Below are 20,105 nucleotides of genomic sequence, written 5' to 3' on the forward strand. Positions count from 1 at the left end.
TTCTCTTTGTTATTGATCCTTCCCTACTTTGTTTTATCCAGAAGTACACACTTCCACCTAAGAAAATAAATAGCCAGTTGCTTGTTGATCTTGAAACTGTTGTGTTAAATATTCTCCTTAATTTATGTCTTGGATCATGCAGTATCACCTAGGTATTCCATTTTCAGTTACCTGGGGATTGGTGTAGGTCTGAAGATATTCCATTTTCTCTGCCCTTGTGATTTTATAGTTGCAGATGTCAAAGTTTGATGTACTGGTATTTAATAGGATACTGTTGCCCATGCAACCACAAAATATGTAAGGGTTGCCCATGAACTAGATAATGTGATTTGAGTATCTACAAGTTTAAAATGTATTTATTTATCTGAAAGGTTAAACTTATTTCATGTCAGTCATTCATCAAGAGTTCACAACTTATATTACCCCACTCGCTAGATAGCTTAGGATTTTGGAGCAGTTTGGTCTTTTGCAGTGGATGAAACTGGAGAATCTAGATACATGGAGACTGAAGCTCTTAGTCCATGACATACCTGGCCCATTCCAGATTTGGTCCATATAAATTTAATTTTAATTTTAATTAACTGCGAGTCAGTTCATCAAACAAAGCTGCAATTGTAATTTTTTTGGTAATGAATAAATGAATAATTAAGGATCAATTTTATTTTATGTTCATTGAAGTATGAACTGAAAGAAATGTTCAAACTGTTATGTTATGAGAAAAAAATAGACTGGTTAAAAAAATCTTTATCGTTAAATTTTACATCCAGTGAAAAACAAATTGTTGTAAGTGAGCTACTCAGTCAGACCTAAATAATTGGCTTGCAAATACTTTACACAGTAAATTTCAATGTGAGTGTGAGAAAAAGTAGTGTTAAGTATATTATTTATAATTTCATACAGACTTGAACCCCCAAAAATTCAAAAGGGCCTGGCCAACCAGATTACTAGAAATTGTAGTGACAAAGAAAACTTGAATTGCTGTTTAAAGATCTGGGTAATCAAATTTCTAGAATACTGCACCCATTACTGAAACATCAGTACTGAATGTCAATGTGACCTGTACAGTAGCTGGACACAAAAAATCACACAAAGATACCTGCAAAGATTTTGAACAAATATGAATTGACACAAAGGACATTATATCAATATTACTGCAATATGAATTTTGGATTATGTAATGGGCCAAATAATATCTATCCAGAAGTTAAAATATCAGTACATGTACTTCATTAAATTTAAAGGAAAATAAGTTCCAAGATGAGTTATGTTTAAAAATAAAGCAACAAATCTCTTATGATTGTCTGTGAATAATGGCAAGAAGATTATCAGGGATTAATAGCAAGAAGATTGTCAGGGATTAATGGCAAGAAGATTGTCAGGGATTAATAGCAAGAAGATTGTCAGGGATTAATGGCAAGAAATTGTCAGGGATTAATGGCAAGAAGATTGTCAGGGATTAATGGCAAGAAGATTGTCAGGGATTAATGACAAGGAGATTGTCAGGGATTAATGGCAAGATGATTGGTGGATTTGAACCCCAGCTGAGTCATACCAAAGACATACAAATGGTATTAGCAGCTGCCTCACTTGGCTCTCAGCATTAAGAGGTTAATGTTAGGACTGGTAATTCTGGTATCAGGATAATGTGACTGGGTGGGACGTGATGCTACATGTTTGTGCCATGATGCCACAGTGCTAGACATCACTATGCAACTGTCACACTGCAGACATTGTAGTGATATGAGTCAAAAATTGTTAAAGCTACATTAAAAATCCAAAACACATGTTTAACATGTCTGATTTTCATGCCATTATTATCTTTCTCCATCAGTACTGCATCTTCACCACAGCAGATAATTGCAACCAGCATAATTAAGAAGCAATACAGAGGGTTACAAAATTTGTAGGATGTGATGTGATTTTTATTTTTAACATAGCTTTAACAATTTTTCAGTCATATAGCTACAATGTCTGCAATGTGGCAGTTTATAGTGATGTCTAGCACTGGGGCATCATGCCGCAGACATGTAGCATGATGTCCCACCCAATCACATTATCCTGACACCAGGCTGACCAGTCCTAACACTAACTTCTTAATGCTGAAAGCCAAACGAGGCAGCTGTTATTACCATTTTTTAAGTCTCTGGTATGACTCGACTGGGGATCGAACCCACGACCTCCCACATCCGAGGCGGACGCTCTAACCACTAGGCCACCGGAGCGGTCAAATTTGTAGGAAATGTATTCCCCAATTTTTCCCACTGGTAATCACAGTTGTGAAAAAGAAGATGAGGTTGACTGGGTTTGAGAAAGTCTTTCTTCTGGTTTGCATCTTTCAGAAGATTGAGCTTTGCATGGCTGTTTTCAATTTCTAAACTTAAGAGGTAAATTATAACAAAAACTAGCACATAACATTTATTTACTGTTTAGCTATGGCAATACTGGTCATAGACCATATGAACTTGTGCTATGGCTTTACATTTGTCTGTAGTTTGTGTCTGTTGACCAGTAGCACAAATGTATTATCACTACTTGTCATACAACTATAATCAAGTGTTTTTGCAAACGATGAATTTTATATAATAGTGTCGTGCCTGGCACGCTCAGAGGACAGGATCATATTGAAGCAAACCAAAGGATGAATATGTCAGATAATACAAGAAACAATTTTATGCACCATTAATCACAAATTGTGGTTTTAAGTTTCACAAACCTTTGCCGACATCTTTTAACAACCATACAGGAATCTGTAATAGGCAATGCACAAAACACTTTTTGCTCAAAGAGTTGAAAAGAGTTTTGGAATTTCAAGATACCGAGGTCTAAATCCATTTTTCATGAAGATTATGTACACAGCAAGTTTCTATTATTAATAAAGCTATTTTTCCACAACCTGATGAGTTGATAGTCTCATTTGCATATCTGTCAACCTTCAAGACTGGTCATGGTGGTTTTTGACACTCAAAAAGTGGATTTTGTGATCACAAGGAGGGTAAAAGCACATGACTAAATTCAGCAACACCATGCAATTAAAAATAAGTTACCTGAAGAAAATGACTGGGAATTAATATTTTAATAATAATAATTTTTTTAATTATTTTCTTTTACGAATTGTATAAACATAATTAAAACTAGCTAGCAGGCTTGGCATTTTCATATATTATCACACACACTTAAACACTAAAACAAAAAAATATCTCCATGGAACATGTATGCCCACCTGCACTGCCTGAAATGACCAACATTCAAAATTTAACCAAAGCTGTGACAGATGGAAAAACAAGATAGGGTAACAATATATAATTAATGCCCTACAACTGCCATGATGGGACATAACAATGTTTCTGTATTTAAAATCAAACAAAATCAGAATTCAGTTAGCATCCTCATACCATCGGTTGTAATTAGGTCATGAACTTTCACCATTTGCTGGTCTGTGGAGCAATGCCTGAACTTGCAAATGCAGACTTTGTTGCTGTCAATAGTTCATTGGAGGATTTGAAGGTGATATAAACTTGAATAGCATTATTCTTTGGGGTCATAAGAGACAAAATGGTACTACTGTTACAACTTGTTGAATATCTTGCTTAATTTGCACCGAAGTGTGCAAATGAGTGTGATGCAGGAAGCTGCACTATGCATTTTAAATTCAAGCTTTCATAAGACATCAGCTTAAGCCTTGACCCCTCTGCATTTGATTTCTGCTCATCACTACTGTATTTGCCCATTTACAAAGTACAAAATCCTGAACAAAGCACACCCTTGTGTAAACTGATTGAACTCAGACCTGTTGACATATTACACACAGGGTCTGTGTTGTTTATTTTTAGATGATTACTGTGAAATGCCTGCAGAATGAGGCCATGTTTGTATCATGTGACCATATTTAACTCTTTTATAAAGAAATATTTTTACATAGCTAAGGATCCAATCAATCCAAAATAACTATAATATGTTTAGGCTGGTGTGCATTTCCCAAAGTCTCATAGAGAAATAAATTATGGTTTTAAAGAATGATGCCAAATTTGTATCATGTGACATTCTGCCATTACAGAAACCATGTTTGTATCATGTGACATTCTGCCATTACAAAACTGATATTTCCCAAATTTCCAGATCATAATATCTGAAACTTCATATTTTTTCACTTATTGTTTCATTCACCAATTATTTTAAGTTTTTTTTAAAAGTATCACAAAAGTAGGTACATAAATGAATTTCTAAACAAACACACAAATGGATCAGTTAATCTAGTAATGAATGAAACAAATAATCACAAATAACTGTTCAACAAACAAAATTCTGTTAGTATATGATGAACGTCAAATTTTAAAATCACTTTAGTAACCAGTTTACTAATACCACATCTCTCCCATCACCTGGGGCCCCGAGTGGCTGAGTGGTCTAAAGCGCTCACCGTTCCGGATCACTGCCATCTCACCTCTGTCTGCGTCGGTTTGAGTCCATGGCTCGGCTAACATGGGTATGTGGGAAAGCCTGTCAGTAGCTTCTCGTGGGTCGGTGGTTCTTCCCTGGGTTTTCCAGGGTTCTTCCTCCACCAATTATACTGGCTGCCATGTATAGCCTATCTTGTGCTGAAAAATGGCGTTAAACCCTAGAACAACAACAACAACAATCTCCCATCACCTTGTAACATGTGTATTTAGTAAGCTGAGCATATGGCTAAATATATTAAAAATGTTAATATAATACAGCTTCCTTGGTTGCAACCCAAAATCTGCTATTCTATGAATTTAAACTGAATAATATTTATACCCTTTTTAATAAAACTTTATGCAAACATGTACACACACTCATTCATGAACACAAAACCATTTTTTATTCCACTGAGAGTACAGGCAATTCATTTTAACACTAGGAGCACACACATTCATTATTTAGCATTTTAATGAGCCTGATAATTTGTCTGATTGGTGCTATATACTACCTGAAATGCCTGAGAATATGACACAGTTAGTACAGGTGGAATGTATACCTAGAACTACTGCACAAACAAGTGGGAGGTATCATTTTGTCAGCAAGTGTGACACGTTATGCAGGTGAGGTGTTTCGGACTGAGGTTGCCTGGCAACTGTTTGGGTAATGTATTACAAGTAACTGATCAAGGAATTTACTGTTTCAGCCCTAATTAAATATGTATGGGTCAAGTTTTTATTTCTATATTTCCCCACATGACAACTTCTCAAAATCGTGGTCAATAAAATTTAAGTGGATATAACTGTCACACTTAAATTGTCTACTATTACTCTGATGTTACTACTGACTCAAGTTTTTGAGAGTTAAATTATGTATTAATATTCTGATGTTAGTGTCTACTCTAGTGTTTGAGAATTAAATTGTGATGTTAGTGTTTACTCTAGTGTTTGAGAGTTAATTGTGATGTTAGTGTTTACCCTAGTGTTTGAGAGTTAAACTGTGATGTTAGTGTTTACTCTGGCATTTGAGAGTTAAATTGTGATGTTAGTGTTTACTCTAGTGTTTGAGAGTTAAAGTGTCTACAAATACTATGGTGTTACTGTTTAATCTTGAGTTAGAGGGTTAAAATTCAGAGCTTTCTGTGTCTGTGCCTTTCTTTATTCAGTTTTTCTTGCATCAAGCTCATAAAAGCAGTACCTTAAAACATAGATATGGTGACATGCAGTGTCCAGGGGGAGACAAATACTGAAGAACTTTCTGTTGGAAAGGTCTATGGTCCTTCTTGACTTTTTCATTTTCTTTTACAGGACTTATTTCAAATATTAACATTAGTCAAGTATTCTTCAATTTCCTTATTTATTAAGTGACAGATGTCACAACCTGAGTATTTTACAGCTATTCACTACCTGTGTTCATGTAGATAACATAAGGTAATGATCAGTCTAGTAGCAGTGTAGTAAGTGTTAATTTGACAAACATGGATAACCTTGATAATAAAAGCAACATAGGCAATGCTCTGCTTGTACATTAAACAATGATAGCTTTGACGCTAGACAATCCAAGGTGCATTATACAAAAGAAAAATTATATACAACTTTTTCCTTCAATCTGATGTTTATGTGAAATTATTTAAAACATTTTAATATGAAAGGCATATGTGGCAGTTTTTTGGGAACAACATTTTCAAGTGTCTTGGAGCAACCTCTTCTTTTTCAGTCTCACAACAAAGTCTTGTAGAGAATAAAATGAAAACATTAATGTTGATTTATATACACTACTGTTTTTAATTTCTATATCAGGAAGTCTTTGCTTCAGCTCTAACTTCTACAGGATCTCTTATTTCTCCACTTTCCAGTTTGGCTTTAAACTTCAAATAGTCTCTTCTCTTATCAAAATATTGAACCTACAAATAGATTGTACAGAAAGTATGAATTCTACAGAGTACAGACGAGAAGAAAAAAAAATCATTGAAATGTGCATACCATATCCTTTTTAATTTCCCTTCCAGAATAATTACTTGTGCGTGTATGTGTGTATGTCTGATTTGGATTTTTAGTGTAGCTTTAACAATTTCTCACTCATATTATTATGATGTCTACAGTGTGGCAATTTATAGTGACAGTGATGTATCATGCCAAGACATGCAGCATCATGTCCCACTCAATCACATTATCCTGACACCAGGATGACCAGTCCTAACACTAACCTCTTAATGCTGAGTGCCAAGCAAGGCAGCTGCTAGTACCATTTTTATAAGTCTTTGGTATGACTCAGCCAGGGTTTGAACCTGCAACCTCCCACATCTTAGGTGAACACTCTAACCACTTAGACCACCAAAGCAGTTAATAATTAATTGTCTTTTAAAATGTAGACATTCATGGTTATGTTTTCTTCAGTTTGAATTCTGTCTTAATTTTTCATTTTACCAATTATTTTGTAAAACAAGTTCAGTTCCAACAACAGCAACAACAATATAATAATAACATTTCATGCTATTAAGTCATAAATAATGTGCAAATGATGCAATCAGCAGTAGAATGATACTGGTGTAATGCATAGCTGATCGATATCATTGTACAAACTTAAAAGGGCCTAATAAATTCTAATAATAAATCCTATTCAGCAGCTCTGCAACATTAAAAGTAATTTATTAATTTGTAGTAATGGCAGATCTAATCAGCAATTGTTCGTGGATACCAGACAATGCAAGATGTCCACTGGACAATACCATCAGAAGTTGTTCATGGATACCAGACAATGCAAGACATACAGTGGACAATACCATCAGAAGTTGTTCATGGATACCAGACGATGCAAGATGTACACTGGACAATACCATAAGCTCACTTGATCTTACAGCTAGGAGCTTAAAAATGGTGAAAGATTTAAAAATAAATCTCAACTAATTCACCTAAATTATTGTTTTCGTCTGAGCATCACTAGGTGTCCTCACATATAAAACATTTCATAATAATGAACTTTGGATTACATCATTGATAAAATGAATACTAATGATTACTGGCATCATACTGATAATCAACTAATGCAATTTTCAGTCCACATATAATATTAATCTCGGAAGAAATATTATATCATAGGATTCTAATCTCAGTGAGCAAAATTCTTTTTTTATATAGACGATGATGATGATTACAAAAACAATAATAAAGTTACTGATGGTACTAAAACTAGAAGCTGAATCAAATAATAATAATAATAATAATAATAATAATGTGTGTGTGTGTGATTGATTAGGATTTTTAATGTGGCTTTAAAAAAATTCAGTCACATTGCGATGATGTCTGCAGTGTGCCAGTTTATAGTGATGTCTAGCACTGGGGCATCATGCCGCAGACATATATCATGATGTCTCACCCAGTCTCAATATATTATTCTGACACCAGGATGACCAGTCCTTTCACTAACCTCCTAATGCTGAGTGCATAGTAAGCCAGCTGTTAGTACCATTTTTTTAGTCTCTGGCATGACTCGGCAGAGGTTCAAACCCACAACCTCCTGCATCAGAGGTGCTGCCTAATATGGTATCATGAATAGTTGTGGTTGTTGTTATTTGGGTTTTTAACATAGCTTTAACAATGTTTCAGTCATATCACTACGATGTCTGCAATGTGGCAGTTTATAGTGATGTCTAGCACTGGGGCATTATGCTGCAGACTTGTAGCATGATGTCCCACCCAGTCACATTATCCTGACACCAGGCTGGCCAGTCCTAACACTAACCTCTTAATGCTGAACATCAAGCGAAGCAGCTGTTAGTACCATGTTTATAACTCTTTGGTATGACTTGGCTGGGGATTGAACCCACAACCTCCTGCATCCGAGACGGACGCTCTAACCACTAGGCCACCAGAGCGGTGAATATCATAAATAGTAAAAATAATACTATTATCATTGTACATTACTATTATCATTATTGTTATTACTATTATTATTATTATTACTATTATCATTATTATTACTATTATCATTATTATTATTACTACTACTATTATCATTATTATTACTACTATCATTATTATTATTACTATTATCATAATTATTATTACTAGTATCATTATTATTATTACTAGTATCATTATTATTATTACTATTAACATTATTATTACTACTATCAAAGCCCTCCCTCATAATAATGCAGTAGTTGAGGTCCACAAACTGCCAACTGTAGTATCTACAAAACCATGTTACACTGAGAAATACAGTATATACTGAACCACTTACCCAAGTTTTTGAACATGACTCTTCAAAAAGTCTCCTTAATTTTGTACACTTCACAGAATCTGCAGTTTCTACTTCAACACATTCCCAGTAATTGTCTCTGGCATTCCAACATTTTTCACGTTCAGCTTTGTTTGGAGCTGCCATATCTCTCAACAATGATTGTCTGCTCAAGCAAATGAAAAAGAAATTAGAGCATAGCTCTTGTTTTAAAATAGAATAAGAATAGTCTGATAGATTGCTATTTTTATCTGTAACTTATACCTTTTATGCCAGTGGTTCCAACCCCCCAGGTCAGGACCCAAATAAGGGTCGTGAGATGTTTTTGAGGGTCGCCAGGATTTCTTTTTTTGGTGGTGGCAAAACCTATCAAAATGTGGAAGCACGGTCATGAGGCTCAGAATATTTTTTTATGGGTTACAGCCAAAAAAGGTTGGAAACCACTTCTATACCTCAATTGATTAGGATATTTTTCTTCACCAACTTCAATTTTAACAAATGAAGCACAACATATGGGTTAAATAAGTAAGCCAGAAAATACCATATGTATTTGCATCATTCAGTTCAAACTGCAAAAAACAGACCCTAATTTATCATTGCATAATGTCGTGGTGACTCCTAACACACTGTACAGACCCATGCAGGAACATTATGTGATGGCAGATCTGGGTCTATATAGTCTGTAGTTGGACTCAACTTAAAAATGAGTACATATGGCATTGTGCCAAATCTTTTACAGTAAAAGTAATTTTTCCACAACTGTTTCTAATATTTTGTATTGTTGCTATAAGTGATGATCTTAAGAAACATAAAGTCAACCTATCAAAATTAAAAAGAAATCAGCAACTTAAATGTTTATTGATAGCTAATACCAGCTGGTTTATAAGGTTGTGCATGAAAACAAACTGTCAAGATTAACTTGTAATGAACCCTGATCTGCAGGAGTATTATGTATGGCAGATCAAAATCTGTTTGCAATTTGACTTGACATATATGTGAGTACATACAGTATTTATTACTGTAGCCCAACAAGTCCATATTTTCAGATAGCATAGTTGGTGGTCACTTGTAAGGTGACCAAGGAGTGTGTCACAACATTTTAGGATATTCAAGATTTTTTCATATAAAACTGTTTCCACTTAAAAATCATTTTTAAACTCTTTCTTGAAAGACATTACACAAAGAAATGATGAATGAAGTTTGCCAAAATGTGAAACAAAATCCAGACCATTGAATAAAACATAATTATCTTTCTTGTTGTTTTTCTCTCAGTTTTAATGGCAAATATAACACACCAGATAAATCATGCCAAGGAAATGGGAGCGAAGTGAATTTCTCAAGGACACACTGAGACAGCCAGAATAGGTTGGCCTGGGCAGGTACTGAACCCATGACATTTAGACTTGGAGTCTGACACTCTACCAACTGAGCTACTACAATTTCTAATACACAATGAAAAGTCCCTCAAAATCATGGAGTAATTTTGAAAATCAAGTTTTGAATCAATGAAGCTGATATATCCTGCCATTTCAGCCACTTTTATTCTTTCTATCATATGTTAAATGCTTTATCACACATGTGAAATTGAACTTTATACTATGTAAATTGTTTCTCACAAACATGAAATTATTTTCACTTATGTTAAAATGTAGTTGGGGGGTGGGTGGGCAAAACTAGTTACACAATACTTACCCATACTATTATACAGCTTTCTTTTTTTGATCTGTTTAATGTGAATACATCCTTCTCTAGGATGATGAATTGTCAGTATGATGCAATCCACTCATGCAACCGACCTTGTCACTGGTATGTCATGTGTATAATAAACACAGATAGTTCAGATTTTCATAGACAACTACAATATCAGGACATCAAAGGGCATCCTATAACAGCTATGGGTAAGTAATGCATAATTAAAATTAGTTTTACTCTCCAAAAACTGCATTTTAATAGCAGCAATAGCTTATCAATAGCTACTGTTTAAATGAATTTGTCAGTAATGAGGGTTGACTGATGCTCCATTAAACTGATAAAAAAAGCAACAGTAAATGGAATGTACTCACCATTGATGGAGAGGTCCATGTTATGGAATGTTGGTGTTTCTTGGGACACATGTTGTGCCAAAACAATGGGACTCAGACAGAAAAAAATGCCTGTGTTTTAATGTGTTAATGAATGGAGGTAAAAGGAGGAAAAGCTAGTATGGGAATACCGAAGTGCTGCCTTTATGATGTCCTCCAAGGAGTGGTGATTAAGGTAGGGCCAGGAGGTAGCAACAGCTGAAGTTTCATAAAGAAAGGTAAAGATCAGTAAGAGACTGGTATGCTCTTTTGATTATGGTGACAATCCATCACGAAATAGTGGCAGCTAAAATGTCTATGGAATTCTTGAAAGGAAGGAAAAGATGTTTCCTACCATTCCTTTTTCAACTGGATGCATTAAGAAAGAAACAGAGTGCCTTCTGAGGCCAAAAAAGTCTATCTGTATCATCTGATTCAACTGAGACTCAGGATTTTTATTGGTAGTGAAGCTTTGGAAGGTAACTGATTTTTGGCAAAAAGTCCTGGTTGACAAAAGAGGGAACCAAATCATAATTCCCTTTAAACTGGAGACAGCAAGTGTTGATATATAAGGCAAGAATCAAACTTTGTCTTCTGGCATGACTGCTCCAGTGCCTAATTAGTTTTAGTGTCTGCCATTTGATGCGGGGGGTCAGAGGTTCGAACCCCTGTCAGTCAAACCAAAGACATAGTACAAATAGCTGTTTCACTAGGCTCTCAACATTAAGATGTAATGTTAGGACTGGTTGGCCTGGTGTCAGGATGGATAATGTGACTGGATGGGACATGATGCTACATGTCTGTAGCATGATGCCCCAGTGCTAGACATCACTATAAATTACTACACTGCATACATCATTTTGATATGACTAAAATTTTTTTAAAGGCATGTTCAAAATTCAAATCACACACACACACACACACACACACTCTTCTGGCCTGAATGATGCAACTGGTACAGAGTGCTTGAGATGAGCCAAATGTTAAGGTGGACAATTTGTGGGCTGTTGTGTATTAATGATCTCCAGTGTTGCAACAGAAGATCCCTCCTGTGAAAAAACCTGTATTAAGCAATCAATAGGTCTTGAAAATCACTGAACCATGAGCAATGGGAGCAAAGTGAGGGCTATAAGAGTGATTTGAGCTGTAAAAGTTCTGATTTTTTGCAGAACTTGAGGTAGCAGTTGGAAAGGTGGGAAGGTGATCCCACTGTGGACCAAAGGCATCCACTGCCCATGTTCCTTGATCTAGGACAGGGGAAATGTACAAGAAGTCTACTGTAGAACCTGGTTGTAAATAGATCCACTAGGGATCTTCTCCACAGTGTGAAAAGAGACTCTGTAACAGAGCAGTGTAAAGTCTATTCTGTGAGGATGGCTCCACCAGTTCTGGACAAAACGTTCTTCCTGCCCAAATTCTTGTGTGTTATATTCCCTGAGGTGGCACAGTACAGGTGGTTCCAGACTTCCACAGAAAGAGATGGGTATCTGCACCTCCTTGATGTTGGAGATAAGCTACAACTGACATATGACAATTGACCCTTTACTCTGTTGATGCACCCTTGCAACACTAATTATAATGCTTTCATTTCTAGGTTGTTTATGTGGAAGTATGGTTTGGATAGGGTCCAAAGACCCTATAGAACTGTGCCCTACAGTTCTAAATGAGTTCCCCAACCGGAACCTGACATGTTGGCAAACAGATAGGATTGGGAGTTGGGTGCATGCATGGGGACTCCAATCATGAATCTGATTCCTTCCACCATTACAAATGGTGAAGAAATATTGGTCCTAGAAGGATCTGAGTTGATAGAGAATATCTGTGAGGTTTCCACCTTGCGAGAAGGAGGAACTGTGGAAGTCTCTTATGAAGATATCCTAAAAGAACCAAGTCAGCAGTGGCATTCAAGTTCCAAAAAAAGGGACAGGTACAGGTTGAACCACTCTAACAGAGCCAAGGTCTGATCTATCCAATCTGGTGAGAAGTTCTAATTTGTGAGGAAATTCATCCCCATTTAAACAAAGTTTTGTGATGGAATAAGTTCCAATTTCTCAAGGCTGAGCAAAAGCCCAATTTAGCCATCACTGACCAACAGTGGAAGAGATGGTGATGAAGGGACTGGACCTGTACATTGTGAATCATTCACTGAAAAACTGGAGAATGAGTGTTCCCAGTAACTGGATCTAAGCCGCTACTATTTTCATATTCTAGGTGCAGAAGAAATTCCAAACAGCAGGACCTGAAATTGAAAAACCTTCTGGTCTATTCAAAACCAGATATACTTGCAGTGAGGAGGATATATGGGGATGTGTAGGTACACATCTTGAAGGTTGATGGAGACTGCCCAATCGGACAGGTGAAGTGCATTCTGAATTAAGGAGGTAGTCTCAATTTTGAAAGGTTCTTCAAGAAGAAAATGGTTTAAAGGGAAGAGGTTGATTATGATGCAAAAACTTTCCATTTTTCTTGGTAACCAGGAAGATATGGTAATGCAAGTCAGGTGTCTGATCATTCCAGACTCTTTCTATTGCCCCTTTCTGTAAACAGGGTACGTGTGAAATTACTCAGTTTCATCAGATTGGATTGGTGAAGAAAGAGGAAGATCCTGGATAGAGATAGTTCCTGAAACTGGAGTTGGTACCCCATATGCACAACCGAAAGGACCCAACCATCATCCATGATGTTTGAAAAGAGGCCTAAGTCTGGGAAAGAGATGTTCAGCAGGTGAAGGTTCAAGTCCCTACAGTTATCCCCAACCCATTCCTTTGGGAAAAGAAAGGGGGGGGGGTATAACTGCCTCCTTCCTTTCCAGGTTATTTGAGAACCTCTGTTTTTATGTTTCTGGGAGCCTGACAGACAAGGAGGAGGTCTAGTTTGAGGTTGATTGTTGGAATGGGGATGTGTCTGCTTGAAGAACCTGGCAGAAGGACCTTGAGGGCCATTCACATTGACATATTTCCTGGCCGATGGCGATGTGCCAGGAGTGGATGTATAGGATCTATGTTGATGATCCATAAAGTCATGAGAAGCCATGGCAGGAATGAGGCCTCCAAAGGCAGGAATGAGGCCTCCAACGATAGTCTCAGGTTCTAGCAGAGCAGCCCTGAGAAGATACTGAATGTGGGCGACATCTGAGGAGTCCAAAGCAATGTCACTGTGGAAGTGAAAAAGTTCTACTGACGAAGACATGGCAACAGAAAGTGCATGCTGGTATATCTTGGCCACAGCTTCCAGCATGCACTCAAAGGCAGCTGGGTTCAAGGAGGCCTCTTTCAAAAGACTACATCTAATCTTCCACATCCAACAAAGAGGATGAAGTGAGTGTAGATGCTGGCATCAGAAGTGCTTCTTCCACACTGAACTTATAAGAGTCTACCAGAATGGAGATAGCATCAACGAAGACACTTCCTGGAATGTGTGGGTATCACTAAGTCCCTTGTTTGTGGAGTGGGTACAGGACTCATGGTACTAATTCATTTACGATAGTAAACCTACACAAACACCATACTAAAAATTCAATAATTTAACATTTTTGAGTGCTCATGGTCAAACCTCCATTTATCAGTATAGATGAAACCTGGATGGCAGCTTCTGTGTAAAGGAAAGGGTATGAGCCATGGCATTTTCTGGACATGCATTGTGTTTGAAAACATGTGCTTTCAATTCTGCACCAAAGAGTCAGGTGCTAATTTTAGTATTGATTGTCCCAAACTCAAAACTGTTAAAGGACTGAAATTCCACCAATAAAACAATGTCTCTATTTTTTTTACTTACAACTAGGATAAGCTCTCAAAAGATTCTTTTTTCTAAAACATAACTTACATTATTTACCAATCCTGGTCAGCCAGACCCATATATACTCTATTTTATGTTCACCCATTTCCAGGCTGGTTCCCATTTTTTCATATCATTAGTAACGTGTGTCCTACAGAACCACTCTGCTAAGCCCCACACTTCAACATGCTGGGTGGTTGCTGATGGAATGGCATTAGCCAGGGAGAGATGAAAATGTCTGTCTGTTCTGAAAGAAGTGACACCTCTAGCCTTCTGAATTGTTTCCACTCGGTGATGAGGTGATGGCAAGACGTAAGCTGCAGTATTGCTTCTGCTGTGAGGGCAGGGTCCAAAAGCTCTAGGGGGCATACAAGACCAATGATCCTGAGGTTGAGGGCTCCACATCCCTTAGGGATTCACTGGGATAACAGGAAAGGAGGATGCCAATCTGATTCCCTATCCTAGTTTGAGCCCACTCGTAAGACTCCCAAAATTGTTCTTAATGAGATGGTTGAGAATGGAGATGGATCAACTTGTTCTGAACATCATCCCCGATGCATCAAACAAAAAGGTATTGCAGTGTGAACAGAGAACACAGGTGTGTAAGAAAGAAAGTTTTTCTTAAAACATATATTGATTAAAGGAATTAGACACACATACAACAACAATGTTGAAAAGAAAATTCAATGCACTGAATAAAAATAGTACAGATACAGCATAAGAGTCAATCTAGACAGAAGAACATGTAGCCTCTGTGTAACAGGCTGTCACTATTCTTGCATACAATGACTTACTGGCACCTAGATATATTTGATTAAGGTAGTGAAGTTTATCTGACCTCTGTGGATGTACACAAAGTAACTTCAAGTCCCTGAAGAGACTGAATACCACAGGGAAATGTGACCACCTATGATTTGGAAAAACGAATGGATAGCATAATACCATTAGATCAAAAAAAATGTATAGGTCAGGCCATAAATGCAGTTAAAAAACACTCTTACAGGCAAATTTTCTCTGGTGAATCACTGACACAACTCTGATCACTACATCATTTAAAAGATGAACTATCCGCACCTGTTTTGTGCATGACATACCAAGGACAAGGGCAAGTTGCATGAGACGATTGCATCATAATGACAATTCTTTACATTAGAGGAGGATAAATTCACATCAAACAGACAGTGGGTTTTTCACCACAAAAAAGAAAGGTAAACAAAAGCTATAGGTAAGCTATTTTTATTAAAAAGAATTTCACATATGTGAAAAAGAATCAAAAATATGTAATATATATATATATATATATATATATATATATATATATATATATATATATATATATATATATATATATACATACATACATATACACATACAAAACATTTATGTATGTGAAAATATAATTTAATTTAATTTAAACTTAGACCGTTATTTCACATATAAAAACAAATGTTTCAAATAAATAAAGTATTGTTTCACAAAATGTTTTTTTATAGTAAGTGAAAACACCATTCATGCCCATGTTACAAAATGTTAGGAAAATACATGAAAAAAATAAAAAACTTTGGTTAAGCTATAAGGCAAATTTTCTGTGACTTTGACCCAAATACAAGGTACAAGTTGCAGCATTTCATAATGATCATATCAAGCATCATCAATATCCATCATGGTGAAAATAACTTGATTCAGATTTTCTAGGACCTTGTATAATTATCCAATAGGACAGTTTTTAAATCTGGGTATTATTAAGTGATCACTCATTTTACAGAGGATAAACTTGCTCTTTGTGCTTCTTGCAGTTATCTTTAAAACTTTCTTTTAACAGTGAAGGCCATATAATAGATTTAAATTATGTTATGATGGTATTATTGAAATGTTTCCCTCAACAATTTTAACAAGGAGATAAATTAAACATAGAGGCTTGAATCTTATGTCAAAATAATGATTCATATACAGGTAAAGGCCAAGTCATTTATTACATTGAATGAGGAGGTCTTTGTGTGTGTGTGTGTGATTTGGATTTTTAACGTAGCTTTAACAATTTTTCTGTCATATCGTTAAGATGTCTGCAGTGTGGCAGTTTATAGTGATGTCTAGCACTGGGGCATCATGCTGCAGGCATGTAGCATTATGTCCCACCCAGTCACATTATCCTGACACCAGGCCAACCAGTTCTAACACTAACCTCTTAATGCTGAGCGCCAAGCGAGGTAACTGTTAGTACCATTTTTATAAGTCTTTGGTATGACTCAACCAGGGATCAAACCCATGACCTTCCGCATCTGAGGTGGACGCTCTAATGACTAGGCCACCGGAGCAGTTGAGGTGGTCCTCGTAAGGGCGATACTTTATAAAAAGTTAAAACATAAAAGCCTGATTATACAAACAAACAAAAAACACATGGCTAGAAATTAATACATTTTGTAGGATTATCTCACATAACATGAAGGCATGTGACTATGTCAAACCTATGATCAAAGGAGTGCTGTTAGATGTGATCCAAGGTCACAGAAAGAATGAACATAACCTCAAAATGAGTCATCAACAAAATCCATCAAAGGGATTAAAAAGTACAGAAAAAACTTTATCCTAAACTTTAGTGCAATTTTTTTTATACTTTGACCCCAAGATTAGAGGAGCATGATCATATGTTTCTGAATGAAACACCTTAGCTTCATAATTATGATACCAAGTTTTTAAAAAAAATCCATCATGGGGTTTAGGTGTATACCAATGACAAAGCCTTACCGCAAGTTTTATATGACCAAGTCCAAGGTTAAAGGGGTCAGCAAACATGTCGCAGAATGAACTGTCTTGGCTTCATAATGATTCATATGAAGTTTACTTTTAATCTATCGAGGGGTTTCAGAAACATTGTCAACTGAATTTTACAACCAAATCCTAACACAAACATTTGTTATGACTGCCCTTGACTCCCAAGGTAAAAGTGGCGAGCATAACTGTCTAGTACAGGGATTGCGCTGGGCTTTGCCAATGTCACTAATTGTTGTTTTTTTCCTTATTGGTGACAAAATATACCATATGGTGATTTTGTTGGCAACAAGATTTTTGGCTGTTAAAAACTGTATTTACAGTCTTGGGTTTGGAGTGGAGACATTCAAAGGGAACATGACAGGAATCCGTAACTTGGATATAAAATTGCATTGTAATCTATTGTTACATAAACAAATCCTTTTTTCATATTGACAAACCACCCTAACACAGCGTTGCTATAGCATAATCTGCTTATGCTGATGTTTGGCCTTAGTACTGTATGCCGTAATATAACCAAAATATTCAGGCTACCTGTCTAGTTACAATCGACCACCTCTGAAGGTGGAAAATGGGGATCATTACATTCAACCAGAGGATGGTAATATTATTTTCTTTTTGAAATATGTACCAGAAAAAATAGATTTGCTGAAACTTTAAAAAAAACTAATATCTTTTGATGCACCGAACGTTTTATATATATATATATATATATATCTACATACATACATATATATATATATATATATATATATATATATATATATATATATATATATATATATATATATATATATATATACTGAGAAAGCAAAAATTCCATCATAAACAACTGGGCATTTGTTTGGTCCTGCAAAGAGGGCTTTATGTGGCGGCTACAATAACACATGTACCTTCATCAAATCAAGCCGAAGATCTTTGATCAAAGGAATTCAGCAACAAACTTAAAAGCATTTTTTTTCTCATTTTTTATAGTGATTAGAACATATTTATTGTGCCGTGAAAGTTCCTGTTTGCAACAAAAAAGTCATGCCTACGATCACTACCAATGGCAGTGTAAAACTCAATTATGAGTTTCAATATTTTGAAATAAGATACCATCAAATTAAATGAAGGTGGGACATCTCACAAGAATGTTTGTTCAACTTTTTAATTTGTTCACATGTTTTCACTTCCCTATGAATAGCCTCATCCCCTTGGTAGCCTCGGCATCATGGTAGCCATCCCTGGTTGACCAAAATCAAGGCTAACTTATGTACATGTACATTTAGCATATAAACAGATATAAAGTCACGCGCGACTAGGATAATGAATGTCAGTGTGAATTATTTGTTTGTTGACAACAGATTAAACGAGGACTGCTATGTTTTTTATACATATGTTTTAGTTGTATTTTCTAACAGGATTTGACTAATAAATGAATTTTCTAACTTATGATCCAATATACATGTACATTATTTAACAAATTATGGAGTATAGTGTACAAATGTAAGTTGTCAATATAGAAGTGTATTTCAGACTAGTTGACTTCATTTAATCACAATTTCCATTTTTCGGGTGGTGTTGGTATATCTGTGTGCAAATCCTAGTCATTGATGACAGATCACCAAATAAAATTACACTTGTATGCAAAATTTCAATTATTTTTAGCCCACCCCTTATCAAAACATCTGCTTATGCTGACAATATTACCTTGCTCCAAAGGGTGTTGAGATAAATGGATAGTACCGTATTATGAAAATGGTGTCAGTTTTTGAAAATTGGCGACAAAATATTGAGGTTGGCAATTATTTTGGTGACAACTTTTTTAAAGCCAGTACCAACCCTGTAGCATAAATTATTTTATTTAAGAATTAAAATGATTCAAGCCATAATGATAATTTATTAAAGTGTTCATGAAACACATATGCAGATAAAAAAACTTGAAGCAAAACCTAAGCTGTAGACATTTCATCCAGCCGAGGTAAATGCTATATCTTGCTCCAAGTAAACTTGACAAAACACCACTTTCTTTAGCATTTCAAAAATGGAAGTCCAAGTCCACGTTTGTTCAAAAAGGGAGGTCTCAGAGGCAAGGACATTGCACACACTTCATCTGGTGTTTTAATTATATATAAATTCAGTTGGACTTAAATGGTAATAAAATACTGAGAGTTAAATATCTGATTATGGGTTCTTTAATGGAGACCCTTACTACAGCGCGCTCTTCATCTTACATTTTAATTATATGTAACTATAAATTCCGTTGGACTTAAATGGCAATAAAATATTGAAGGGAAAAACTCTCTGATTACAGCTTTTCTGTCACAGGCAAGGAACCTTACTCTAGCGCACTCTTCATCTTGCATTTTAATTATACATAAATTCAATCCGACTTAAATTGCAATAAAATATTGAAGGTTAAAAAAATCTGTGATTACAGGTTTTCTATCGGAGGCAAGGACCTTACTATAGCGCGCTCTTCATCTTGCATTTTATTTATATATAAATTCAGTTGGACTTAAATGGCAATACAATATTAAAAGTTAAAAAAAAATTAACGTGATTACAGGTTCTCTATCACCTCAATTTCTTTCCCAGATTTAACAGATATCAAGGGCATCAAACTTGTGGAACCATGCAAATATTTCTATTTTACACAAGACTTGCACAGACACCGGAAGTGCCGTGAAACACCTAAAGGAATTTATTCCGCTCCATAAAATAGTTTCATTGTATTAATTTATCTCATTAAAAATTATGTTGTTTTCACGAAATAAGCGATGTTGTCAGCTACTATCACATCTGACTGACGGTAACGTTGAAAAATACTTGGACAATCTCCAT

The 20,105-nt window shown here is 35.8% G+C and overlaps 1 protein-coding gene across 3 annotated transcripts; it reads right to left on the reverse strand.

Annotated features, from left to right (window-relative positions):
* Positions 1–3,056: 3,056 nt before the first annotated feature.
* Positions 3,057–20,049, reverse strand: LOC149805157 (cytochrome c oxidase assembly factor 6 homolog). Of its 3 annotated transcripts, none has more exons than XM_089947899.1 (3): positions 19,829–20,049; positions 8,680–8,842; positions 3,057–6,340 (listed from the first exon to the last, which is right to left on the reverse strand). In XM_089947899.1, the coding sequence occupies exons 1-3, from the start codon at positions 19,879–19,881 to the stop codon at positions 6,233–6,235; spliced, it is 324 nt and encodes a 107-aa protein (XP_089804025.1). In that variant the 5' UTR covers positions 19,882–20,049; the 3' UTR covers positions 3,057–6,232. The 3 variants fall into 3 exon arrangements, with proteins under 3 accessions (XP_089804025.1, XP_089804027.1, XP_089804026.1); XM_089947901.1 differs by having other exon boundaries at positions 19,843–20,030; XM_089947900.1 differs by lacking the exon at positions 19,829–20,049 and adding an exon at positions 19,214–19,807.
* Positions 20,050–20,105: the final 56 nt, after the last annotated feature.

This window comes from Sinohyriopsis cumingii, chromosome 2 (genome assembly GCF_028554795.1).
Source record: "Sinohyriopsis cumingii isolate HCF-2022 chromosome 2, ASM2855479v2, whole genome shotgun sequence".
Classification (NCBI taxonomy): Eukaryota; Metazoa; Mollusca; class Bivalvia; order Unionida; family Unionidae; genus Sinohyriopsis; species Sinohyriopsis cumingii.

What these genes read in the sequence shown, in the direction of transcription:
- LOC149805157 (XM_089947899.1), bottom strand. Translation starts at nt 19,881, where the DNA reads ATGCCCTTGATATCTGTTAAATCTGGGAAAGAAATTGAGGTGATAGAG. An exon ending in ATTGAGGTGATAGAGAACCT is followed by an intron (nt 8,843 to 19,828) that starts GTAATCACGTTA and finishes TTGCTTGAGCAG; the next exon opens with ACAATCATTGTTGAGAGATA. An exon ending in AGTCATGTTCAAAAACTTGG is followed by an intron (nt 6,341 to 8,679) that starts GTAAGTGGTTCA and finishes ATCTATTTGTAG; the next exon opens with GTTCAATATTTTGATAAGAG.